General features: G+C 41.3%; 1 protein-coding gene across 1 annotated transcript in view; it reads right to left on the reverse strand.

The window, feature by feature from the left end:
• The window catches only part of adgrb3 (adhesion G protein-coupled receptor B3), a 139,090-nt gene that overhangs the window by 34,731 nt on the left and 76,856 nt on the right, over positions 1-27,503 (reverse strand). The window contains exons 9-16 of the mRNA XM_050070470.1: positions 23,673-23,779; positions 22,496-22,690; positions 20,480-20,548; positions 17,330-17,438; positions 8,134-8,280; positions 6,990-7,065; positions 3,818-3,920; positions 3,254-3,297 (exon numbers count right to left, since the gene is read on the reverse strand). Coding sequence (XP_049926427.1) covers positions 3,254-3,297; positions 3,818-3,920; positions 6,990-7,065; positions 8,134-8,280; positions 17,330-17,438; positions 20,480-20,548; positions 22,496-22,690; positions 23,673-23,779 — 850 coding nt within the window. The remainder of the gene's footprint in view (positions 1-3,253; positions 3,298-3,817; positions 3,921-6,989; positions 7,066-8,133; positions 8,281-17,329; positions 17,439-20,479; positions 20,549-22,495; positions 22,691-23,672; positions 23,780-27,503) is intronic.

The following is a 27,503-nucleotide window of genomic DNA, read 5'->3' on the forward strand; positions in this document are numbered from 1 at the left end:
GCCTCTGCTCCTTTTTTTAGTGCAGCTGCTAGATAGTTGCCCCTCAGCTACAGCAGTAAAGCGGCCTCACTGCAGTGTAGCGAGGAAAGTTGACTTTCTGGGAGTGGAAATGCTCCAACAACTCTGGTTTTATCAAGTGACACTGTGACAAGAACATTGCTGTCAAATGTTAACAGTGCAGGTACGAGAATCATTCCACTGCAAACAAGGTGACATCAAATCCACTTAAAAACAGCAACACAACACCAAACACAGGCAAAACAAGCCCAACTCAAAAGGGTACGTATCCTGTCAGAGGAGCATTCAGTGGGTAAATGTATAGGTTGCGGACAGAATTGTGACAACACATGAACCCAAAGCACTGATAGCTTTCTTTTAATGCGTATAAACTGTATCAGGTCTTTATCTGTCAGCATGATCATACTTTAGTTTGTGCCGTTGTCATGTGGTGCTTCTCTTTTGCTAATGCAGCTGTATTTTGCATATGTCCTCATGATTTTTGAGAGTTATCCCCTCGCGTTGTTACATAATTCTGCAGTATTTGTGGCTGACGCTCCAGCACTTCAGGCGGTGACTATCTGGCCTGTTCGCATCTCTGTAAGTTGCCTCATAAAAATTAGTATTTTTTCAGATGTCTGTCGTCGTCTGATGTCTGAGGCCCACACATGCTGCTAATTGGTTTTAACTTCCCATCCTCTGTACTAGAACTCACTTGTACGAAGGTCTCCGCAGCTGCAATTTACTGGAGTGAACTCATGACTCATGAGTGACTCACATTACGTTCTCAGGAGGGCTGACGAAATCATGACGGCATATGCTGGACACGAGCACTGCAACTGCAGAACCTCACCGACACTGACTCAGACACTGAAGACAGTGAAAAACTCCACAGACTGAATACCTCACCACCCAGGTAATCATTTGTGAATCAGTTACTCAGCACATGCTTCACTGAGTTCAAAGAGGAAATTGTGCTTTTTTTTACATGCCTCAACCGTAAGTGCTGTTTAAAAATGTTTAGTTTAAAATGTGCATGATGCATAACCAAGTTCATCATTTAATAAATACATGGATAAATAATTTAATCCATTAAGGTTAAAATGTAAAGCTCATGTGAGTTGATGTATAAGGGGTAAACTGTACATGATTACAAAGGCTGACGCTGTCTAGGCATTAGCTCATTGTTTACTTACCTGTATTTCCATGGCGAAACTGTGTGCTGCTATGGTGAAATTTGCTTTGGGACTGTGTATAGTGCAGTGTTGAGAGTGTCTTGCTAGGCTCGACTTTGAAGTGAAGCGGATGGTTGGAAAGACGGCTGGAAAGACTTTCGGAGAGACGTTTGAAGGACTTTAAGGGCTTTAGGAAACTAAGTTTATTCCGCTTTGTTGCATATGCTTACGCTGACCGCCATTTTGTTTCCTTATCTGTCATGTTACAGTACACTTTAGCTGTGTCTCCATTCAGGGGCTGCAGCCTTTGAAGGACACAGCCTTCGTGGTCTATGTCGGCCACGCATCAGTCCGCATCAGCCAAACCGAACAGTCTGTAAAATGAGACGGTTTGCTCTGAGGAGGATTGCCTGGTTGCATCACCAGTTGTTCTCGCTCGTACCCGTTGGTGTTCCTGTTTCCTAGCAACCAGCTGTGCTTGACAAAAGAAGGAGTAAGCTACTAAGTTGGTTAGCCCTAAATCATGGAGCCAGAGATTTTCATTATACATATATATGTACATATATATATATATATATATATATATTTTTTTTTTTTATTTATTTATTTATTTTTTTTATTTAATACTTGAGAAGATGATTCACCGTCAGAGAAATCGCTGTTTGATATATTTCAGGCTGATGGAGGATTGTTTTCAGGTAAACTTACCAAATTAAGATTCTTTAAGCTGTGTGTTTAGTTAATAGTAATGTTAACAACAATTAATCGCTAACTTACATAATTTAACGTAATATATAATTGTCACCGGCATGCAAGGCATCTTGGGAAAGGCTGGGCCTCTCCCTCCACATTCTGGAAAAGAAGGTTGCATTTCTTGGCAGCATGTGAAGGAGCCTTTGAAATGGGACGTCCTTGGTCGCGCCGATGTGATGCAATTGGTCTTTAAATGCAGCCTTGGAAGGCTGCAGCCCCTGAATTGAGACACAGCTCATGTATTGATACATTCTCTGTTAAGTTTATTCTTAAAATTAGTTTCCAAGGCGTGGCGAGAAGGGAATGGTTCAGAGAGACAGAAATGCCCAAATAAACGTCTGTTTGAGAGAACCGACCTGTGTCTGTGTTGTTATAAAAGGAGCTACATCAATGGTGAACGAAGAATCCAAAAAATGAGAAAATTCTTGATGAACTAAAGTCATAGGGGACAGCATTTAACAACAGCATAACTATATCAAAACATCTGTTTACAATCTCTCTCACAACTCAGGCAGTATAATCTATGTCTCGTTTCTCCAGTTGTATGCTCCGTACTTCCCAAACACATGCATTTTCGCTGAAGTTTACAATTTAAAACACTTCTGCATAAACAGTCTCAGGCCCAAACGAGAAGTGCTCCTGTTCTGTTTATGCAGAAATGTTTTAAAGTGTGAAGTTTTGGTGAAAATGCAGGTGTTTGGGAAGAACTGAGCATAAGACTGGATAAATTGGACTTGGATTATACTGTACTGCACAAGTTGTGCGTGAGTTTAGAAAGAGATGCTTTGATATAGTTTTGCTGTTGTTAAACACTGTCCCCTATGACTTCAATTCCTCACGAATTTACTCTGTTTTTGGATTCTTGGTTGACCGTGGAGGCATGTGAGGAAAGCAACATTTCACAAATTCAGCGTAACACAGGGTGAGTAACTGATATACAAATGGTCATTTGGGGGTGAAGTATTCCTCTAAATCATCATGTGTTATAGCCTCAGCAAAGTACAAACATCACTCAGTACGCTTCAGGCAGTTTCATTTATAGCTGGGCTTTTGTCGAGGGATGTATTCTCATAAGGTATTCCTACTATTTTGTCCACCTCCTGATGAGGGTTTATTGTAACATATTTCCATGCAGGCTTATTTTCTCCTGTACTCTTGCTGTGCTATTGAGTTACCCAGCTTCTTTGCAAAGAAGTGCACAAGAGAAATGTGCTCCTGACTTGAAGACGAAGGGAAGATGCACACTAACCCAATTTCAGAGGCGTAACAGAAAAGTAATATAACAACGACAGAGAAAGTTAGAAAAGTGAAAGAGCATGCCCACTTACATTATGGTGCTGTCCCACAGTGCGCAGTAAGGGTTCATTGTTCCCTGGAAGGCAAGAAAAGGACAAAATGTTTATCAGGTAAATTAGGATGATAACTGATCATCATTATCATCGCCATCATCATCATAAATCAACTGCATATTTGTCCTTCAGTGCAGATCTTCATGGATCACATCAACTAGAGTGCGGAGTGCACTATCAGAGACACACACACACTTGCTGACACGTTCAGACTTCCATGCCCTTTATCTCCAAGATGAATAAAAAGGGCCTGGATCATAAAAGGGATTGTCCATGTAATTATCTGACTGCAGCGCTCTCTCCCGACACCGGGCGCTTGCAAATTAATTATCGAGCCAATTAACCACCATTGTGTGGAGGCTGATGGGAGGTTATATGTGCTGTGGTCATTGTAGAACATTCAGGTCAACAGACAAAAACTCTTTGTAGAGCGCTAAAAACAAACAAGTCTTTTATCTTTTATAACAACATTAAAAGCAGTAATCAAACAACATATTCATTTGTTGATGTACATGAAGATGACAGAGTGATTTCGGTTCTTACATTCGCCAGGTGAGCCAGTTCAATCTCCAGGTGGGACTCAGTGGCCTTGGGCTCAGGTCTCACAGTCACAGCGATGACCTTGGAGTTCACGACTGTGTGGTTCCTGAGTCAAACAAAAGCAAGTTAGGAAATGAATGTAATTTCTTGGATGTTTTAAAGGTCCAGTATGTAGGATTCAGGGGGATACATTGGCAGGTATGGAGTATAATATAATGGATATGTTTTCATTAGTTCATAACCACCTTAATGTAAGAATCATTGTGTTTTTGTTACCTTAGAATGACCTGTTAATATCTACATAGGGAGCGTGTCTTCATGTTGCACCACCATGTTTCTGTAGTTGCCCAGATCGGACAAACCAAACAGTGGCTGTAAATACGGCCAACCGCGTTTTCGCATTTTCGTGTTGGCCACATGAGCAATCAGCCCCTACGTGTTGCAAAAACACAGATTTTTTTTTTAACGTGAAATTGCTCTATTTGGTGTTTTAACGGTTTAAATCACCTGGGGTCTCATGTATAGACATTGCCTACGCACAAAATGAGGCCTGAAAAAGGCATACGCCACCTGTCATGTAAAAGTTGTGATGTATAAAACAGACTTGAAGGGAAAAACTTTGCCCCATGCTTACGAACATTTTGGAGACAGGAAATTGGCGATGCAGATGGTGAAGTGGAAGCCTGATTGTAGAAACTGTCAATATTATTTGGCGCAGGCCATTTTTGGCTTTTGTCCATACGTACATTTTTAGTATGGATCTTACGCATTGTTGTCGGAGACCTTTGTGGATAATTCAGCACCTTGTGAAAACATCCTGAACAATGAACAATTAGGGAATTCTAACCGGGAGATGTTCCAGGCGGTTGCAATCTGCAATCCTCACCACTAGTAGCCTCTAAACTCCCTTAAATTTTACACACTGTTCCATTAACATTTACATTTTCGGTGTTTCACGTAACACTGATTTGTTACATGAAACTGCTTTATTCAGTGTTTTTACCGGTTTAAATCACTGCGTCTGTTTGTTTTGTTAAGGAAGAGACCTCTGCAGATAATTCTGCCAATGGCAAAGACCTCCTGAACAATGAACACTGAAGGAATTCTAGCCGAGAGAAGTTTCAGCTTGTTTCAATCTGCAGTCGTCATCACTAGATGCCACTAGATCCCCCTCAATCTTACACACTGTTCCTTTAGTTGTCACAGAGGCTCATTTTTCTAACACAATGTGGTAAAGTTGAGACTCTTGCTTAAAGATTAACTGTGTTAGCATTCTGTATATCCTTATAAATGTCACATGGAGCTTACAGGAATAAAGGATGAACAACATCTGCAGTATTCAAAGCCTTTAACCCTCATTTTACTTCAAACACCTGAGGTGTACTTTTACGCTCTGTGAAGAAGCATTAACACTTGAGGATTAGGTTTAAGTGCCGAGTCAGTGAGACTTATGTGGGATCTATAAGGAACACCAGTACCAAACCTGATTTGGGGTCTCTGAGTAGATTTTGCACACATGGTTAGAATTTAAATTCCCCTCTAATTTAATAGTCTAAAATTTAGAGTGCAAGTTCTTTGAATTCATTTTCAAATATTTGAGTGTAAGGCCAAGGTATTTTCTTTCTACAAGGTTGTACTGAATACTACCCCGAATATCAAGGACAGGAGGATTTAAAAAGCTGCCCATTAAACGTCAAAGCAGCTATACAGGATGTTTGCCAGTAATGGCATTCAAAACATCCAAGCGGACCAGTAAACAGAAAGTGCAAATCAAAGGAAAGTCTGAACCAAACAAGACTTTTCTTTGTATCCGATGCTTTTAAAAATTTGCCATTATAGTCCCGTTTCAAATACCATCTCCAGCTATTGTGCAGTTGACAGAATATTCTTCTTATTAGAAACTGAAATCTGCGAGCGCTTCCCACTAGGAAGAAAACTGTCAACTTCACAGAGGGAAGTCGAGGTGAGACTGCAGCAGCCCCCCTGTCCTAACAGCACCACTTGTGCTGAAAATATCTGTATCTGGTTTTTTTTCATACAAGTCATTCTCCTGGACTCATTGAAAAATGAAATCAATGAAGAAAATTGAGTTCTTTAGTGCTCCTCTCTAAGTGCTCTGAGAGACTTCTGTTGAAAAATGTATTTTTTTATTTTGAAACTTTACGAGCTAAAAAATTGGCAAATACAGAATCCTCAAGTCGAACAGTTCCCAATTGATTAGCTTCTCCTGGTAGTCCGGAGAGAGCGAGCGTCGGCGCCCCATTATGAGCTCCTCTCCACATGTGCACAGAGGGCTTGTGCTCCACCTGTGACAGCTGGCCTGGCCGGTCGTGAAATGACCGTTCTGTCCTTGGGACGTTGGTGCCAGGGACTTGTTGACTGGGGTCTGACACCAGGTGTTTGTGTGGGACATCCTGCTGCTTTTCCAGCCACTAATGTCATCCTTAATTAACCACACTTTCCATGCTACAGCGAATATGTTTCATTTACTAAATTAGAGTCAACACAAACACATTAATATCTCCAAGTGTCATATATGCAAAAATCGGATGTTTGTTAGCTTAAAGAAGAATTAGCATGATAAATGAGAAGAGTTCTTAAAGGTTTGCTGCACAGGAATTCATGTTTGTAAAAAGTGTCGACCCCAGACTGGCGTTTCACCTCGCTATATTTGCATTTTTTTTGGCGCAGTAGCTTCCTCTTGGATGCCTGCTGCTTATTGTCTGGCATCCGGTCGCTACCTTTTATTAACGTCCTCACCGGTGTGCTGTGTCCAGGAATGTCACAAGCACAGCAAAATAAGAAGAAAATAATGAGGGCAGAGTCTCTTACAAATAAATACACCACCACACACATCTGCTGGGTGACAGGTGATGACTGAGAGGCATTACTTTTTTATGAGTCTATACTTTGTTTTTACTTGTTTTACACAAGCCATCAACTTTAACTTGAAGACACATGTACAACAGCAGGGGTTTTCTCTTTCTCCTGATTTCATGTCTTTAAAGTGGAACATTTCAGGGACAGCGGAGACAGCACAGCCTGGTTTCAAGACTTGATCTACTACTCTGAATAAAAATGGACACCTCTGCAGCTTCCAAAGGATTAAATCTGTCTCATACTTCCTCTTGCCAGCAGACCAGAAAATACAGACGAGGAGATATCTTGCCCTTACTTTGGTGAAGGTAGCATGAGTCCGAGTGTCTTGTAGAGAACAGTCCCCAGAATGAAGACAGGCGATCCTTCCATGTCTACAGGGGAAAATGAACAATGAATGAACACTGCTGTCAGGTTTTCACACCGATAGACTTCCTTTTTTTTTTTTTTTTGTTTATAGTGTCGCCCAACCTCATTATAAAAGTGGATCTTGTTGCCGGATTAATTAAAAAGCAAACATTCAAAATGTCTGTACAGTATATATTTATTACTGTAGGGTCTGCCTTCCAATAACACGGTAAATTATCATAATTCAAAGGAAAGTTTTAATTGGAATCAACGCTTGGCTTGAGTAAACATCTTCGTTTTAAATGCCAAAGCATTTTTTTTTATTTTTCACAACTTTTTCCAGCGTTTGTTGACTCCTGTAAAAGAAGTGCTAAAGCCTCCTATAGAATCAGCTTGTCCAAATGAGAGTGGCTGGGACTAGACACGTGGCACAGATTCCTAATCAATCCCTTGTTTTGTTATCTTTGATATATTCCAGATAAGACTGATTACACCAATTAACCAAATTGTCTGGCTCTGGATTGCGATATATACAGTGGCGACTGGCAGTGTTTGAAAGGAGGCTGAAAATGCTGAGTCGACGGGAAACTCAGTGACTGAACAAGCACAGGCCAGCAAACTGGCTGTGTTCAAAGGCTTGTAGCATTATTTCACTTTCCCAAAACAAGGGGTGGTGTAGCATAAAACATTAAGGAAATACCCTCTGCACAAGACTGATGCGTCTGTGTGGAGGTCCTGTTGTAAGTTTTCAGACAGAGCAATTCAACTAAAATCATTCAGCTTTTGCTGAGATGTCAAGATATTTATTTCCTATTCCTCAGCAGTGGCCACTGAATCCATCATTGTCTATTCACTATGCATTAATCCTGTATTTCTACTATAGTTTCCTCTGCAGGCTCTAGAAATGTTACTGCATGATGTAGAAATAAACTTTACATATATATTTTAAGACAAATAAAGTTTGTGCAGTTCACGAAGAGTGTGTGTGTGTGTGTGTGTGTGTGTGTGTGTGTGTGTGTGTGGCTCTGAGTCCTTAAGAAAGATGTGCTGAACGAGAGGTAGGACGGCTGTGTGAAATATATACAGTCGCATACCTGCTGACTGGGAAACAAAGAGGCCCTTTGGGATGACCACTTTATCTTCAGAGTTCCTGGCCCAGTCAACCATGCCTTTACGACCCTTCATGGGGAAGTTGATGTCAGTCATCACAGACACTGCTGGAAGTCTCTGGATGCTGGCCACTGCAGAATTCAAACAAACAGACCGAAGAAGAAATAGTGATGATCAATATACTTCAGAATATTTATGTGTTTATGGATTGTCTCATGGAGAATCGTCCTGATTCCGATTACCCAAAAGTCAGCCTGCAATGAAAATTTCTCTTTTACGAGTGCATGTTATCCCTGTCTTGAACACGCTGGTCATATGTGAACTAAATACATGTGTTCATGTTCTTGCTGAGAATCAGATGAGACATGTTTCATGTCTGTATGGTAAATATGAAGCTGGGGCTTGTTAGTTTAGCTTTGCATAACAACTGGAAACACAAGGAAACAGCTAGCCTGCTGCTATTGGAAGGTAAAAAAGCTCTTCAATAATTAAGAATAAACATCAAGTGTCCATACCGCTTACACTGTGAGTTCAAAGCATGCCTGATCCAGAATGCATTTGTGTCATTTTACTTTCATTATTTTCTAGAATTGTTCCAATACCAATACGAGGAACGGAAATGCCTCTGATACTGCCTAAAATGCAAAATCGGGTATTGGCAATTATATGGTTCGATGCACCAATCCAATACCACGTAATTTATAAACTTCAGAGTAGTTTAGCACCCAGATTAAACAGCAGTTTTTCTGGAAATCTATTCGGCACTCTACAACAGTAGCCTACACAGCAGGTTGCTCTGTACAGCCGCTGCCAACTGCTGTTTAAGAGCGTCGGAGAGGAACTGTTTTCTGGTAAACAGTGTAGTATAAGCCATTAGCAACATGTCGGGAACTTGACAATATTTAACGGAGAATAAACTACATTGCAATGGCATTCATTCTCTGTATGTATTTGTTCATGTTTTATATACTGTAGGTTTAAATCCACCATACAACAGTGATGACAGCCATTTTACATCCATACAGGGTTTTTAGGATTCAGCTGTTAGCGCTTTTTTTTTTCGCGTATCAGACCGCTACTTGATATTGGCCGATACGCAAGTTTAGGTATTGGAACTGGTATTAGGAAAAGAAAAATCTTAACATCTCCTCTATTTTCTGACAAAAATCAGCTGCTGTGAGCTCAATAATTGAGTTTACACAGTACTTTCAAAAGGAAACTGTGAATTCATACAGGAAGGAAACCAGACAGATCTCCTGAGTGAGCTCATGTTTCATTTGTGAATTAGTCTGGCTAGTTTTTAAGCTCCAATTAAAACGCAGCACAGCTTCTTTTTTTGTTTGTTTGTTTGGTGTGAGCAGTGAGTGATTTAAGAGGAGCTCTAGGTTGAGCATGGAGCGATATCAAGCGGAGTGGCCTGTGAGTGGCTTTGAGCGAGGGAATGAAGGGAATGAAAAGCGCCATGAGTGAGGAGTGGGGTCTGTCACTCATCCACTCACATGCTTTAAACTAGACTAGCTTTCCCCTTTGCTCTGCCTTTTTGCTAAGCTAAGCTAAATGGTTGTTGCGCTGAAGCTCCATATTTATCTCCACAGAAATAAGAGTGGAACCAGATGGGAGGAGCTTTGAAGTTTTGAAATGACAGAGTTTCCTGTCTTCATTAATATAAATCAAACTGACGCTGAAAAGTCTTATGCCCTAAAAGTAATGTTATATCACACTATTAGGTTTGAATATGAGCACAAGGAAGATGGAACTTCCTTTCATCCTTCAGATATGCAACAACACTGCTGCTTTTCTCTCTAAAATGAACTGCAATCCAAATATACTCACAAAAAACACTCCTACGACCTAAAGTAAAAACACAAGAGTGAAGCCTGCTATCACTCCCAAACTGTGAGGCAGATCTTTAAATACTCTAGCTATCACCACCTAACTATGACATCTAGTTACCAGTGTATTCCGATGCTGTTAGAGATTTTTTAGTAAATTGAGTATGATGGGCCTATATTTTCATTTTGATTTGAGCATGTGAATATACAGGTAGTTTACGTGTCACAGAAATCCCTGTCTGAGACTGTGATGCATTCAAGTACACATTTATAAAGTGCAAAATCAAAGCCACAACTGGCATCTGACAAGTGGTAGACAGGTAATCTCCTTAATCACTCCTCCCTTTTCTCAGCTCCCTGCTGAGAAGCCATAAAAGGCCGGTCCATGCACTAAGGCGGTGACAAGGAAAATACCCAGGATCAACCGAAAAGGCCTCAGCATTACAAGGAGAGGATAAAGCTGTACTGTTCTCTACCTGGTATCACATCCAGTCCCAGTCAGGTGGTGCTTCAGCGAGGGGAATCTGAGGCTAATCCTACCATTGATGCAAAAGCTCTATTGTTCCTCGTGCTCTGCCAATAATACAATTCGAATCCTGGCAAGATTCCACGTTTGAGTAAAATCTGTGACAGAAGGTGTGTCTGTGTGTTTCGGATGATCCAGCAGCGGGCACGAAATCACAGAGCGCCACGAGACCCGCCATTTGCAAAGAGGCCTGTTCATTGCACCAGATGTTGGGAGCAGCGGTGGTAAGTGTGTGTGCGTGTGGAGGTGGTTTTAGTCACGGGGCAAACTGTGAAACACAACAGGGTACTAGGACGACTGTCTTTCAGAGTCGTGGGTAATTCTGCAGGTAAATGGGGCTTTGCATTTGCCTGATGGGGCTAGACAGCACAAATAAAGTGATCATTTAGGATTGTGATGGTTCTCAACACCGATTCAGTGCACCGAGAGTATTCTGTATGGCTCATTTTCATAAGAGGGAATTATAGCATTGCTCATCACGTCTGAATGCGTTCATGAGAGGTTCAGCATTATGTAAACTGTTGAAGTCAGACAAACATTTTCCACAGAAAATAAATTAATGAGCATTTGCAGCCATCGCATGTGCGCGTGTAATTGCAATTAATCGCTATTAATGTCAACATATTCTCTCAACCGTGACGTATAACCTCACCACAGACAGCCAGAACAAAAATGTCAAAAGTGCATGATGTATTTCACCTTCAAAGTGGTGTTTAATTTTCTAACGCGTCCTGTGCTTCCCTTTGTCCTCCAAGTGTTTGCTTGTAAGGAGAGAGAATAAGTTGCTGGAGTGGAGAGCCTTTGGCAATCAAGGTTATTTGACTAAAAGTAGGAGGACAGAGGACGATGCACCGGTGACAGCCAGTATTTATCTAGGTGTCAAGAGGCTGCCATAAATTAGTGACGAAATGATGCTGCAATATCTTACTCAGCCAGATGCTCTCCACTTGGCTTCCACCGATGGACCCACAAAACTTTCCATTCCTTTAATCAAAAGGGCCACGTGGTCACCGAGGCACTGTAGTGTGAGGTGAAATTACTGTGAGGCTGGCTATTACAGCCTGCGCCGTGTCCAGGGGTAAAATGTATTATCCTGAAAACTCTGCGCTCCACGTCTTAATCACGTATTATCAACACAGAGATTTGGTAGACTGACTCATCTTCCACTGTACACACTGTACACACTGTACACACACACACACACACACACACACACACTGTAAATCATGACTGAATGAAAGCACCTTTTATATAAAAGCCTGATCTCTGTAAGCCTGATTTTTTAAAAAAATATAATGGCAAAATTGAAAACAGGACCAACTAGAAAAGTGCACTCAGTAGAGTGCTGATCTCTGCCAGGTGTATCTGGGAGCATGTGGGTGGGCAACAGGGAGTGCAGGGCAGGCTGTGTGTCCAGTGTGTGCATGACAGCAGTGCAACAAAGGAAAACAATATGCAGGTTACATATTCAAGGTGTAAGCAGAGGAGACAGGTGATAAGGAGACAAACCTGGTACACGATGTCCGATAAAACCCCACCCTAACTCCCTCTTGAGAATGAGAGTAGAATAGACATCCCCATTCCAATCAACAAAGCAGGATGGTCAGAGTGGGAGCCGTTTTTATGTGTACTGTTGGAGACCAAGCCAGAGTTGGTGATTGTTGAAACAGTGTACTAATTCAGCCAGTTTTGGATGGTTTTGATGAGTTTTACTTTGTTCCTGTCAAGTTTGAATAATGTGTGTTTTACAATGAGTTAACAAGAAGATATTTTACCCCACAACCATAGAAGACCCTGATCTGCCTGGCTACATGTGTGTGTCTGGTGTTTACCGCCATTCAATTATTCATGCTACTTCACCTTGCTCTCTAAATGTTGCTATTATGGCGACCTTTCTGAAAGACGTTTTATGTAAAGTTGTACACTGGCTGGCAGCCTTTTTGTTTTGTTTTATTTGGTGTCTCATTTCTCTTTGTATCGTCATGTATGTCCTTTCTGTTACTGAAAAACTGAAAATAAAGTATTACAAGAAAGAAAATGAAGTTAACCTTAGTGTTTGCTCGGTGAAGGACAGAAACTTGAAATGGATTTTTCTGTTTAATAAGAAAAATGGGTTTAAGATTGGTCCAAAACGGAGTGCTCAAACTAGTGAGTGTGACACACTTTTTAGCCCCACTGACATGTGTTTTAACAACCGCCTTATTCTTTTGTACTTGTCAAATGACCACAGTAAAAAGTTCAATGTCCTTTCTATGCAGTATATTTCTATTGTTGAATGTCATTTAACTGTCTCTCCTGGCTGCCTTACAGTCAAGATGGCAACAAAGATAACAAAAATGCAATTCAATCATCTTGTATTATGCCTACATTAAGTGGATTATAATATATTAGGTGTGGAATTAATCTGCAGATGCTCCGGTTCAAAATGAGACCTAACTTATCTATGGATGTCAGTTTTTGAGCCACAGCAAAGGCCAAAGATCAGGCTTTTTTATTTTAGCCTAGCCAATTGCTCAAAACATCTCTTGCAATGTGATCTTGTTGATCAATTGCGGCCCCTATGGCTGGTTAAAAGGAGTGTGGAGTTAGCAGTCAGTGAAGGTCTGAAAGTCACTAAGATAGGTTTTTCAAAACCTGTGACTGGAGAGCATGCAGTCATAAATGTGCACAACAAATAATAGGCTGATGGGTCCAGTAGTATGTGACATTAGGTGGGGACAGGCAGTTTCACATGCATGCACACAAGACGCTTACCCCTTGCAGCGGGTGAAAGCAGTCATTTTTTCTGACATTTCCAACACACAGGTTAAAAATCTCCCTAAAAGACCTATAGATTTTTCCACCAGCAGTGAGGTAAGGTTCTGGTTGATTCTAGCCAGAGGCAGCTCATTACTGCTACAACTGCAAATAATTGCTCACAAGCCAAATGGCCCCTCAGCGTCTGTTCTAAGACAAAAACCCTCCTTCAGTCCTGCATCACCGAAATGATAATGATGCTGCACTTTAACATTTTTCACACATGTTCGTCATAAGTTTGATAAAGATTTTTTTTTTTTTTGTAACAAGCCGTCTCTAACCACGTCTAAGACACCTGACCATTTTGTGTATTTCAGCTAAATGAGTCTCACAGAAAGGAGCGCTTGTCTGTTTTGTTAGTGAGACTGACAATCCAAAACAGCTGCAACTCATTAAAAAGGTGCATGACATAATCAGGAAGACTTCCGTCACACCTGGGGAACTACAAGATGCAAAGCAGACAACTGAAAGCTACTTTCTTAGAGAAAGTTCTTCATACCTCTGAAGCTTACTCCGTATTGTTGCTACATGATAGAAAAAGTCAAATGATATTAAAAATGTTGTGTTTTCCCCACTGCTCAGGGAGCAATGGATATCAGGTGGATCATCTGTCTTTCAGGTTTTATCACACTTATTTATCAGCTACGATGCCTACGTCTAAGTCTGAAAATTTTAACTTTAATTATGGTATCAAATTAAACACGTTTAATATATTTCAGCACCTGCGGGTTTTGCCAAGTAGCACCACAGTAAGACTTCTGTTTTAAAAAATTAGCATTGATTATAGAGTACTTTCCTCATTAAGGCAATCAAGGCAATTTGTGACAAGAACAGTGTGCATGAAGCAAATTCTGTGTCAATTAGACTTACTGGTGGCTCTCTATGTCTTGGTTCGTTTACTGAAATTGAGAAATGCATATTGTATTATTGCCAAGTATAATATTTATTTTGTATAGGAATCTCCCATTTTACAGGCACCTGATGTTTTCCATTATGTCAGTACATATATGAGAACAAACTTGCAGGTTATCTATCACAATTAACATCATGTCCGTTGTGTAAAACTGAGATTGTTGCTGTTAACCAGTGCAGGGACATTTCAGTTCAGCCAAATCAATATTTGAATCGATGCCCCTTCAAATGCAGTGAACACCACAATATGCAACATTGATGAAAGCAAGCATAAAGACATTATGATCACCTGGGCTGCCCCTAAGGGAGATATGGAGAAGCTTTCTGGGGCCCTGCTGCTGCCTCCCATGGAGGCCAGCAATAATCATGATCATCTTTAATAAATGCAATGATAACCACATTTTATTTTAAAACAAAATACCCACCATTACTTAATAAAACAACAAAAACTAGCAATCTTTTCATTGTTACTTTAGTAAAATGTGTCCTGATGAAACTATCCTGTCCTGACATAGATTTATTGATACACGTCAAATCTTGAAATGGTTTCAATACTCATTTTCAGCAGTGCTGATACAACTGATACTACTCTCTTTCTTCTCTCCAACAGTGAGTTGAGACACACACTGCTGCAGTGCTCCAATAGCCCCGCCTCCTCTCATTCACTCACTCACAGTGATGTCGTTTCGTCATTCGTCTCATTCACTCCGGTTGCGTATAGGCTTTTGCAGCATGGTTTTGTTTTGTTTTTAACTTTACTTTAAAGCATTTCTAAAAAGTCTTTCTTGGAAGATGTTCAACCTGTGCACTCCTGCAAGAATATTGTTTTCGTTATTGTAAAAAAGTTTTAATCATTGTTAGTGTTCATTCTGCTGTTCTCTGCCACTTACCAAGAAAAAAAAAGTCATTGTTGTATTTATTTGTCATACAGCAGTATGTTTTTTTTTAGTTACAATTCAGTCTCATTGTCAGATTTTCTTTGTGCTATGGAACATGGTTTCAAATATCAATCATTTTCAAGGTATTGTATCAAAGTTAGAAACTCCAGTATTGTGCCAGCACTATTTTATACACAACTGTCGAAAACAAACAAACAAAAAATTGTGGGCAGCTGGCCACATGACCTGACAAATTTACTAAACTAAACTACTAAACTAGGAGAGAGGGCATGCATTCATATGAGTGACGCACATTTGGGTGGGGCCCCTTCACTGAACCTTTGCAGGGACCCACACATTCTGTAGACGGGCCTGATGACCAGTGTAGCAGACTGATTATGTCCGGCATAGTCCCTCAATAATGGGCTCTGATTATGCCAGTCAGTGCTTTCTCTTTGACTGAAACACAATGCTGAGTTGCATCATCGCTCCATGTTTACCAAAAGATTTTCTGTTGTATCATGTCTGACACGGTTTAATCCCCAGTCCCACAGATTTAAGCGGAGCCTCCACAGTCATATGGCTGACTAATAAAATAAGAGTCAAGTATTTCATTTTCAGGTTTAGCCACGCAGCACACACTGCTGTTCAAGGAATTTGTATGAATCTGGATAAAACACTTAACTGTCAATTTAGAGTCAGTTTCACAGGACAGATTGCATATTGTGTATAAAGCAGGGGTCATGTGTTAATGCTTTTTCAAGCAGAAAGAGGGGGCAATGCCATTGAGACTGGACGACTCCCATTAAGCCAAATTGGAAGAAGTATAAAATAGGAGAGGGGCACAGAAATATTCTGTGAAAGAAGTCATTAAAGCTTGGCATTATGAAATGCAGTCATGCCTTATTTCCAGTGTCCATTACTTAATTTGCTTCTCATGGCGTTTCATAATGGCATTTTGATGGGCGCGTTCATTGTGCCATGTTTGTTATGCTATTCTGGAGGGCTACCTATTCATCATTATGGAAATCATATACCATAAAAAGCCACTGTGAGCGTGAGTGGTTGCTAGAAGTGGGTCAAATGTTAGTGTTATTCTAAAGAATGTGAGGAAGGAATCTCACTCCTCCCGAGGAATTGCCTACCAGCACAGCTGTACATGCTCACATTCACTTGCATGAATAAATCAAGACTGCAGTTGTATTATTCCATTCCAGTAAGACACCATTTATGGCTGAGTAAGAAATGAAATGCCACAGAGACCTCAGATCATCCAAGAGGCTGCGCGACAGAAGCAAAAGGAGCCCACGAGAACATCAGGGAGGAGAAATATTGCTCGAACACTCACATCCTGAGACTTGTTTTTGTCTCCACAAAGAGGGGGAGTTATAATCTGGACCACAATCAGTGGCGCAGAAAGAAAAAAAATGTTTGCAAGCTCATTACAGCTGCGAAGAATAACTTGTAATTTCACCTCCAATTTTATAGCCTTTTATCAGACATTCCCACTTTTTTTTTTGCATGACTGCTTATCTGGAAAGGAACTGACAAACAATCTTTTTAATGCTGCTGCACTTGTGCATAACATGCTTCAGGGTACGCTCTGCTAATCATGTCTTTTTCAAAGGGCTGCAGTGCAGTGCAGCATCACACAGAATTACTTCACTTTCAAATATGACACAAATATTTTTTCTGAATGTTGCAAAAACCCTTTGAAACTGGGGATGGATGGAAAATGTAAATGACTGAGAGCATGTGTTTAGAAAATAATACAGTGATTAACCAATGTAAACTCTTTTTAAAACCAATTTGCTTGCCACATTTATGAATTATTACTTATTTGTATTTAACTCATGTAAATCAGAAAAATCAGAAGAGTATAGAGATGTATTTTATGGCTGCTGTGCATATTTTATCTTTACATCTCTATTAAAGAAAAGCTCTTATGGAGGTTCCTATACTGCATGTTCATGATATTGGATTGAGTCTTAAATGTTTTCATAGGAATTTAGCACATTAAGACCAAAAGCTCAGTTTTAATTAACATTATTGATTAGCAGTCATTTCACTCGCCCACCCTTACCACGCGCCATTTATCCGAAATTAACGACGGTGGGGGAAACTGACAGGAGGAGTGAGCAGAGCGCAGGGATTGTGTGTCCATGTCAGGAGGGAATAAACGGTACGACGAGCTCAGCGGCCGTGGGCTGGGAAGGAAAAGTGGGACGATTCTTACCCAAGTTCCCAGTCATCAAATAGGCATTGTGGAAATCCTTCATGCCCAATCCAACGATGTGGATGAATTCCTCTATGACCTGCATGAGCTCCACTGCTCCGGGATAGATCTGGACAAGATAAAAAAGACAGGAAGACATTTTCAATTTTAACGGTCGGTAGCACCGGCAAGATGGGAGTGTGGAGCATGACATAAAAACAGAAAATAAAAATGCAGGGTCGTAAATACATGATAGACATAAAGTTTAGGAATATAGTTAAAAACAGAAGCTGTGAAGAAAATACAAGCATAAAATTGAAAATTATGAGAGCTAAATAAACAGCAAAGCAATAAAGTGAAAGTAATAGAAATAGAGGACAAAAAGAAAAGAAATGAAAAAGAAATTAGAGTTTTATTTCACAATTGTTTGCATATAATCTTATATTATTTTCATATAAATGTGATTAAAGCATCTAAAGTTCAACAATCAGCAACTATTTTGTCAATTCATTAATTTCTATAAAGCAAAAATGACAAACATTTAATGGTTCCAGTTTCTCAAAAATGAAGTTTTGAAACATTTTTTGGACTGTTGGTTGTACAAAAGAAGCAATTTAGACATCCAACCTTGAGTTCTGGGGTATTATGATAAGACTTCATTATTCTGTTTTTTTATATATGTCTTTTATAGATCAAATGATCAAGAAAATAATGGGCCAGGTAGCTGCAGCCCTAATTGAACCATCTATGTGACATCGGCATCAGAGAGATAACCACCGGGTCTGGACACACAGTCACTGGTTGGCTCCTCTCCTGAAAGTCTCTGCCAAGTCAAGGGTGACTGCCTGGGTTCATGTAACGCTTCATGGACGGCAGCACTGAGCGAGACAATGCAGAGGCAGGAATTCAGCACCACGGACAGCGCCACGGCTCGACCAGTGACACTGCTGGTCCCGTCGGCTCTTTTCCTCCAAGTCGATAAATCAAAGGCACACTAATCCGATAACTGACCTTCAAAAGATTGGACCACTGTCCTGGCTGCCGCTCTTGTGTTGATGGGTCGGAGCTAATAAGGGGCTTTGATTTGGGGCTATCAGTTTTGTCCTTTGACTGGGATATTGAGGATTGGAGGACTGTGTAGCTGTGTCATACATGACAACATTAATGAAACAGATTAGTCAATTCCAGAAAACATGAGCTACACAGAACAATGCTGTGACAACATTTCAAAATGTCCATGAGAGGAATGTGTCATGTTATGCTAACATTATTGCAGGACTTTAACAAATGTGTGAGCAGACAATGGCGATTTCAGGCAATTAGAAAGGCCTTTGAGTGGCATTCAGCAATTAACACCTCACTCTTGCTATTCAACAAACACCTGAGGCAGGTATTTCCCTCCTCGGTAACACCTTTGTGCTCTGTGTGTTTGCACATGCCTCTACATGTGCCGCTGCTAAGCCATGCAAGCGGATCAGTGATGCTGAAGTTGAGAGCCTCTGACACAGCAGAGTGAAAGCCATAGTGGGGGAGAAAAGCACATCACGTCGCCCCTTCCGGCATGTCTGACGCACAGTGCAGTCATGCTCATTCTGCTGGTCTCCATGGCAACCATGAGATGTGAAGGCAGCGCAGGGAAATGGCTGCAGTGGAGAGTTCTGTAGACAGAGCTCTTCCTTTCCTCGCCATGGTAACAGTGACAGGAGGTGAATATATAGTGATCTCTGTGCCGAGCCAACTCTACAGCCAGTAAGACCTCATAGTGAGGTGTTTCATGTGAGTGTTTTGAATGTCCACAGCGCGCAGTGTGTGGGTGCTGTGGAAACTGAGCTCAGGACACTCATTAATGCAAGAAAAGCAAGCAAGTGAGGAAAATTGATAACTGTGAAGCCCAAGCGTCGTCTGTTGAAAATCAGACGGCGTCGCTTAGCCAATGTCCCCTTGGTGGAGTGCCGAAACTGAAGCAGCACTCCTTGGACAGGCACATTAATAACAACAGAAATAATTAACACATATCTCTTCTGGGTGTTCAATCACAGACAACTTCTCCTGTTCCTATATTTCCTCTGATCTGTCTGTCTCCATCTCTGACGCATTTTTACTGACGAAACTGCTCATTTGTGAGCTCTTCTCACCGACAAACCTACCTTTGGGGCCTGCCAAACTAAAACTGCAGCGAGTAAACACCTAATTACTGCCTGTAGAGACATTCAGGACTGGCACTCCTGGCAGAGTTTGAACTGCATGCAATCCCTTACCATCTTAGCTCAAGTCAAGCATGGATAAACGCAGACTAAAGGAGAGATCTGACTGATTTTAAGACACCCCCTCAGTCATGTGTCAGCACAGGTGATACCCAATTTAAGTCAATTTACCAGTGAAGGTGACAACGGAGCAGATGCCCTCTGCAGACATCACAGATGGTATCTCTGTCAGAGCCTGGATGTGCGTGATTTCAGGGTTCAGGTTGTCTCAGACACCAGTGGCAGTTTTCAAAACGACAGTTGCCACCTCTCAAGCTGAGAGATGTGTCCGACAGAGGACGTAGCCAGAAGCCAACCTCCATGGATAAACACAGTGTCGACAGTGGGTACTGTTCTGCACTCATATTTTGATCTACAGTACATTACTGCAGTGCTGCAGTCTGTTGCCCCTATCTTGGATATTGAGACCGTGTTTTTTTATTGCACTGCTTCTCCATATGATGGAGCTGCCTTACAATGTCAGAGAAAGGCAGACAGGGAATTAGACTCTTAGCTGCAAGCAATAAAATGTCAAAACTGTTTATTTCTATGATAAAATTCAACTGAAGTAATGGCCTAATCACACCGGTTGCTGTGATCTGTATCAGCTGTGTGAAACAATGTGTGTGCAGGAATGAGTGAGTCCTGCAGTGTTAACGCTTAGACGGTCTCTGTGGCAGTGCTGCTGCCACCAAGTGGAGCTCTGAGGAACTAGCTTTTAAAAATGAGGCCAGATGTCACACCTGCTAAAATGACCTCTCACAATGATATGTGTAAGTAAAACACCCTCTCAACACCAACCTGACGTTTCTTTATCCCTGCTATTCGGATGGAGCAACTGCAAACAAGCTCTGAGTGGATTTCTTGAGACGCACAACATTCACACAGCAGCATGAATTATTTACTAAGAGCACAGCAACATGCTTACCTTTTGCGCGTCCTCCCATTTCTCCTTATTTTCCTCCTCCAAGAGGTTGCTGATGATTTGAAAGAAGTTCTGTGGAGATGATGAAAGGGAGAAATACGTAACACACCCACACAGAAGTATTACAGGCACTGCAGCAAGATGCTTTTTAAAATCATGACACATAAACACTATGCACTCAAAGAGGACTGTTATGGATAATAAACTGACATTTCTCATCGCAGGGGATTTCTATAAGGGAATAATAGCAGTCCCTGCCAGGCTCAATAGCACCAAGAAATTTGACACTGAAGCCACGATGGTTTCATCAGAGAACAAGATGGAATTTTGGGGATCAGCTCCGACAAAAATACACCTCGAACCCCCTGCAGCTTGCAGCAAACACTTAATGCTAGAGGAGAGGAGCACAAGCTGCAATCAGAAAGGAAGATGAAAGGGAATGTTTGAGCAGCTGTGTGGATTGTCTTCTTCTGCAGCAGGGGCTGCTTGGGGTGCATGCCTGCAGTAGTAATAGGACCCCTGTCTGATCTTTAGCCTTGTTATTTCGTCTGGTCTACAATGTGCCTGAGGGAGTGGCTCTCTCTCTTGACACAGGCTATCTTGTTTTCTACTTGAATGCTTATGCTCCCTCTGGTGGTAATGTGCCCACTTTAACACTGCATTAGCTCAGAGACACGTGGAGGGGGTGGGCTGGCTGACTGCTCTCCTGTCTGCCCACACACACTATAGAGCTCTCATAATAACTGGAGACAGGATGCTTTCCTCATCTCATAGATTTTCTATGGTGGGAAAATGGGTGAATGGGCCCTATGTTTGCCCATCCATGGCCAGCACATTTGGCTTTTATTCCTGCAGGATATTAGCAGCAGACCGTACTTCTTACATCCGGTGGAAACTGTTGATAAATGTGCTGAAAAGCGGCAGAAAAAGGGAGAGAGCATCCCTGACATTTTGTAGTCCAAATACCACTGCGCTCTGGACGTGCATAATTCAGTGAGTTCAACATTTTAGTGATTTCATTACCTTCATCTTAACCTGAAGAACAAGCTGAGCGCCAATTAAGTCTTATCACATTCAAATACTGCTGTGCGTCTAGAATCACTGTTCTTGACATCACTTGGTTGTTTGTTTTTTTCTTTCTTTATGTAAATTCATCTCATATTTTTCCTCATATCCACTCCTTTACACCTGGAAGACAGTATCACACCCAGCATTATGAGTATTTTGTGAAAGCAGCACTGTGTTGTGGGAATAACTAACTGAACTTTCACATTATTAAAGCAGAAATTATTTCCACTCCCATACAGAAAAATGTCTGACGGGCAAGAACCGTACTTTTCTAATTTTCCTGCGCTATTACTTACATCTCTATGCTGACGAACAGCAACAAAACAAGCTGCATACAGTAACAAAGCAAGATTAGGAACTTGCATAAGAACTGTAATGGAGAATTAGGTTTTTCATTAGCACGCATACAATATTCAAAACTTGCTTTGCTGTTGCCATCAGATAGCGCGTAACATTTATTTCCTTCCCATTTAGCTCCCCCTGACAAACAGCATCAGGCAAACACAGCGAAACGGTGGGAAAGGACGGCACAAAGACCACAGAGAGGCCGGAGAAGGGTGTCTTTGAAAATGACACAGCTCTGAGGACATAAACTATGTTATTGGCAATGGAGGTGGAGCTTTAGCTATAATCTCCATCATCCTATTGACATAAAGAGGATCAAGACTGCAGTCAACCCCAACATGATGAGATGAAAACAGCTTAGGATGGGGAGGAGATCTCTTGATACAATAGAGCCATGGGGTGCGTTTGTCAGCCTTTGTGCCATATCAGACATGTTACAAAACATGTTTTTTATCATATACTGCAGTGTCGGTACACACCAGACGTTACCTTTATCCTGTTGATAATTTTGTCACAATAGATATGACTGTAAGCCGCAGTGGGATATACACATATGTGAAGAACATCCAAAGATCTACGTGTTAAAATAACCCACTGTCCACTTACTTGCACATCATCTGAAGATGGTTCATAGCTGGCTCTCTTGAAGGTCTCCGTCACGTTGCGGAGGATCTCCACAGAAGACAGCAGGTCACCGGCGTAGAAGTTCCTCCTCTGGGTGAGATCCAGCAGGTTTTTCGTGACCTGGGACATCCCATCCCCCGCCAGCATCCTCTGGCCCTTCGCAAGGTGCCCCTGAACCTCCAAAAACAGGAGAAGACAGAACTTGGGGCATCGGTGTCCTCTGCAGGTTTTGCGAGCTACACGCTAAACTACACATTCGGAGTAAATGGAGTGCAAAAAATCGGGAAGAAAGACTCCACTCTCTAAGGCCCTTTATGTGACACTTATATCTAAGCCAGGCCGAAATGTATTCTGCCTCACGGATGTTTTGAAATGAGCCAATATGAATAAAAGAGTTAACTGGAGCAGAAGACACACATTTAGGCAGAAATTGCACAGTGGAATGACATCTCACATCATTGCACAGGGTTTATGTCCATAAATACACGTTCACAGGTGCAGCGCTATATGTGCTATCTCAGCGCTTCTGAATTATTTTATTTTTAACAGTGATGGAGGGGTTACCAGAATTACCTATTCTAGTGAAAGTGCTATTGTGTTTCCAGACTACAGGCAAAAACACAAAAGCAAAAAATGTTATTTAATAAAGCGCTCTAAAATGGACCCGAGCTTTAATAAAAAACTTTTTTTATGATCTAGATGTCTCTTGAGATGAAAAAAGGATGAAAGAGACAGAGTTCACACCAGGATCTCTCGGTTGAAAAAAAAGTGATTGTATTAAAAAGAAGATAGTTTTTCTAACTTTGTTATCCAGTCACTTAATGGGCCGATACAAAAATGTATTGTAATTGCTGTTATTTAAAATGCAGTAAAGTGTGAGTAAGGAAAAACATAAAAGTACGAGCTGAAGCAACAAACACAGATGACAACATACCAGAAACTCTAAATCTGTTAAGGGCTTTAAAGGACGTGACGATGACCATTCACTACACCGAAAAATGGCAAAATCAGTATTTTAATTTGCTCCTCTATTCAAAGTGGTTAATCTTTGGCTACAGTGTGATGAGAACGAGGGGGGTGGGAGGGGGGAAACACCGGGGAGGTAATTTATGATGCATTGGAAACAGAGGCTGTGAGAGGGAGCTGACTTTGCACCTACTGATTGCTGCAAGTATCTGAATTCATTTGTTATGCATCGAGCATAGCTGGGCTGCTCCCAGAAGGCCATACCACGGTGATCCAAAGAGCAGCGTCGACTGGTGGTGCCTGTAGAGGGGAAGGAGACAGCGACAGATTTGGAAAGGAGACGGAGGGAGCGAGGGAGGGAGGGAGGGATGAGAGGGGAGATGAGGATGCAGGCGTAGAGAGTGTAGAGGAGGGGGGTTGTGGGATTAAGACCAAAGGAGAGGCAAAAGAAAGGCAGATGGAAGTGGTGGAGAGGAGGGTGTTGAGAAACAGGGAGAGGAACGAGACAAAAAAGGAGAGGAAGACAGACGTGTTAATTCTTTTCATGAGAGATTTATCTTTTTCTCTTTTGTCCATTTCTGTTGCCCATCACTCACCATCAAAATTTGATGTCGCCCATTAAATTTTGCAGTAGCGTCGAGGCACATTATAGAAAGAGGGAGGGAGAGAGGTTTCTGGAGAGGAAAGTGCTGCAGTATTTGAACAGAACTGGGTTTTATATTATGAGCAGCAGACACAGTCCCATGGCTTTTAATATATGTACTGTGTGCTGCTGTGTTAATACAACTTACAGTGGCTTATTCGAGCATGCGGCAGCTCAGCTGTGATAGCTGTCAGGCATTTAAACAGTGATCCCGAAATAGCAGAACCTCCCAATATCCACCCACATCGCCGTACACATCCTACATAGGGGTCCAACATCACACCTTGCCTGCTGTCGACCTGGTGGAGTTCACTTCACACATCACCCCACCGCTCCAACACAGGTGCTTGACATCCTGAGGAAAACTCCCACAGTACAAAACATTTCCCCTGGCATTCACATAAACCCTGCGCTATCTCTTGTTCTCTCTCTCCCTCTCTGTCTTTCACACACTAACACACACAGACAGAGAGAGATCAAAACCACACCTCCTACGCCCACCCCTCTCCACAGCTACTACCTGGTGATATGCACTGAAGCCATGAGTGCACGCAAAACATCGCTATATCCTGGGAGCGTCCATGCAGCACTATGAGACAGCCCAGAGGGCAGCAGGAGAGGCCCACGGCTTTACACTGTGCTGAGCATCCGTCTCCCTCCAAACTGGCTTCACCTGGGTGGTTATATTTGCTTTTATAATCCAGACCCCCATTGGTAAAGACGCCAGCACACAATACAACATTTTCACTTTGTTATTCGATCGTTTTTCAGGCCCTCACACTCGAAAAAAAGGTGTATTTTATGATGGCTTGCTACCTAGGAATTAGGGATTCTCTTCAGTTTTGGCTCTGACATTCCTAAAGGTCATCGTAAACTGAGAAAAACTCAGTGCTTTAAGTGGGAATGGGCAAAAAGACACAAAGCAGTAAGAACAGGTCAAGTTCCTAAAATTACAGATGTGATTTCAGTGATAAATTTTAATCAAGAGCTATGGAAATCTCTTAAAAGCTGCTTGGTCAGGCGCCTTGGTAGCTCACCAGCTAAAGCGACTACCATTAAGGTATACTATGCAGAAATTTTCAGGGACTATTCGTAGACAATATTGCCAGCATAAGTAAAAGCTAACCTCAGACTGACTCTAGCTCGCTATATTTGCGCTGTTTGGGTAGCTTACAGTCGGGCACTTGGTCCCTAAGTTTATATAAAATCCCAACCTTCCTGTGTGCAGTGCCCAGGAACCAAACATAGGAAAATAAGAGGAGAATAAAAAATAGATGTAGAGGGCAGGGACTCTGCAGACAAATACACCGCCATACAACGCTAGTCATTGTCGTCACTAGGATTTTTTGGGGGAGCTTGACCAGTATGTGGTGGTGCTAAAAGGTAGTCAATTTTCATGACTTTAGAGTTTCTTTACAGGACATTGATATAGATGTAGTTTTTTAACTGAACTTGGCCAGAGAATATTGAAAAAAAAAAAGTGACATCTTTCATTGGTAAAAGACTTCAGCAGTGGACGGCGCCCATGCAGCCACACTTTTAACAACATATTACATAAAAAATGTGACATTTATTCCATTTGCTTGATTAATTAAATTCTCTTGATCAGAAAACAGTGCATTGCCCTCATAACTTAGCCTAACATGCAAAAGCACACACACAAGACACCTGCCAGCCCACACGCACACATCATAGGGTACAAGTGTGGTGCAAGCATACACTCAGAGATCAGACTGGAAACAGAAGGGCTGATTATTAACATTTACACACCTCTTTATTAAAAAAATGAGATTAAAAAAAAAAAAAAAAAAGAAGATGCTTGAGGAGGTTTAACTTGGGCTACGCAGGTTTTGTGATGTCACTTTAGCACCCCCTAGCCTCGATGTAGCATCGTGTCTGCTTCTAGTGGGTCATAAGACATGTCTGCATGGGATTACTTTTATATGAAATGGAAAAATCCTGCATAGCATAGTTTTAAGGCTGAGTCCTTACTGCGTCCGGCATAAGCTCTTTGCTGCATGCGGTCCCCTCCCTCTTTTATGCTTTTCTGGTGGCTCTTTATCACACTCAACTATAAAGAAAAAGATTCCTGATGACCTGTAGTCTGCTTTCGTTTTAGTATTATACTGTGAATTCAGCAGTACTGGAATATATAAATTGTTTAAGGCCTAAATCATTTTAAAGTGCCTGAACTTCATGGAGGCCTTTTTTTTTGTTTACGCAAATACTTTTACAGAGAAGAATTGTGATTTTAGAAAAATAAAATCCAGGTTGTGGTTTTTTTGCTGTATAAAATAAAACCTAATCACACTTGCTGACATTTCACACTAAAGAAAATGTCCATAAGCACTTCTTGGGATATGCATAACTGAAGCTTTACCCACACTCAAAATTGAGAGAGGACAGTTGTATTTTATGAATCAAACTACTACACCATACTTTACTTTGATATCTGCATTTGGTAAAATCACATTTTTCAGTTATTTAGACTTGGCTTGGATCCATGTCGGTGACGGAATCAAACAAGGTCAGCGAAGAGCAACTTGAGGCTTTCACCGTGATTCTCCACCAATCTGTCATCTGTCCTTGCATCACCAGTGATGTATGTAGAGTAGGTTGAGTATGAAATATTGTTCAGTGGAGTTGTGCTTGATGAAAAACCAAGGCTGCGCTCCGTGGAGGCATTGACCTGTTGCTGTCCGGTTTTTACGGCATCCTCAACTCTATTGCTATTAAAGGAGAGTTTTTTTATTCAAACAATCCTCCCAAGGCGGGAGGCTAAAGCAGTGTTTACCGACTGAGGAGTTTCAGATAAGAGGTGTCTAGAAGCTCTCTCTGAGAAGGATTTTTACCGACTTAGTGTGTTGAATTTCATTCTGTGGTGGAAAAACAACTGAAATCCCTTACTTTAGTGAAAGAAACCTCGCATTCACACGTCTACAGGTGAAAGTATGACGGCAATGAATGGAGTTCACAGATACAAATAGAGTTGCCTCATTCATTCTAGAGCTGCAATGGCTAAGAGAGTAATCGATAAGTTATCAACTTTTAAATAACTGACAACTTATCTGAGTGATTTTTTAAGAAATAAAAGTCAAACTTCTCTGATTCCAGTTTCTTAAATTTGAATATGACTGAATATATTTGGGTTGTAGACAAACCAAGACATTTGGGCACATCATCTCGTGCTTTGGGACACACTGATCGACATCTTTCACCACTTTCAATTTAATTTTAAACAAACCAATCAAATAACTGTGAAAATAATCAACGGATCAATCAACAGTGAAAGCAATAGTTAGTCGCAGCCCTCATTCACACTAAAGGATGGCGTCTCGTGTGTTTGGGCACATGATCATTTTTCTCTGCGTTAACCTGTGA

The sequence above is a fragment of the Epinephelus moara genome, chromosome 19 (genome assembly GCF_006386435.1).
Source record: "Epinephelus moara isolate mb chromosome 19, YSFRI_EMoa_1.0, whole genome shotgun sequence".
Classification (NCBI taxonomy): domain Eukaryota; kingdom Metazoa; phylum Chordata; class Actinopteri; order Perciformes; family Serranidae; genus Epinephelus; species Epinephelus moara.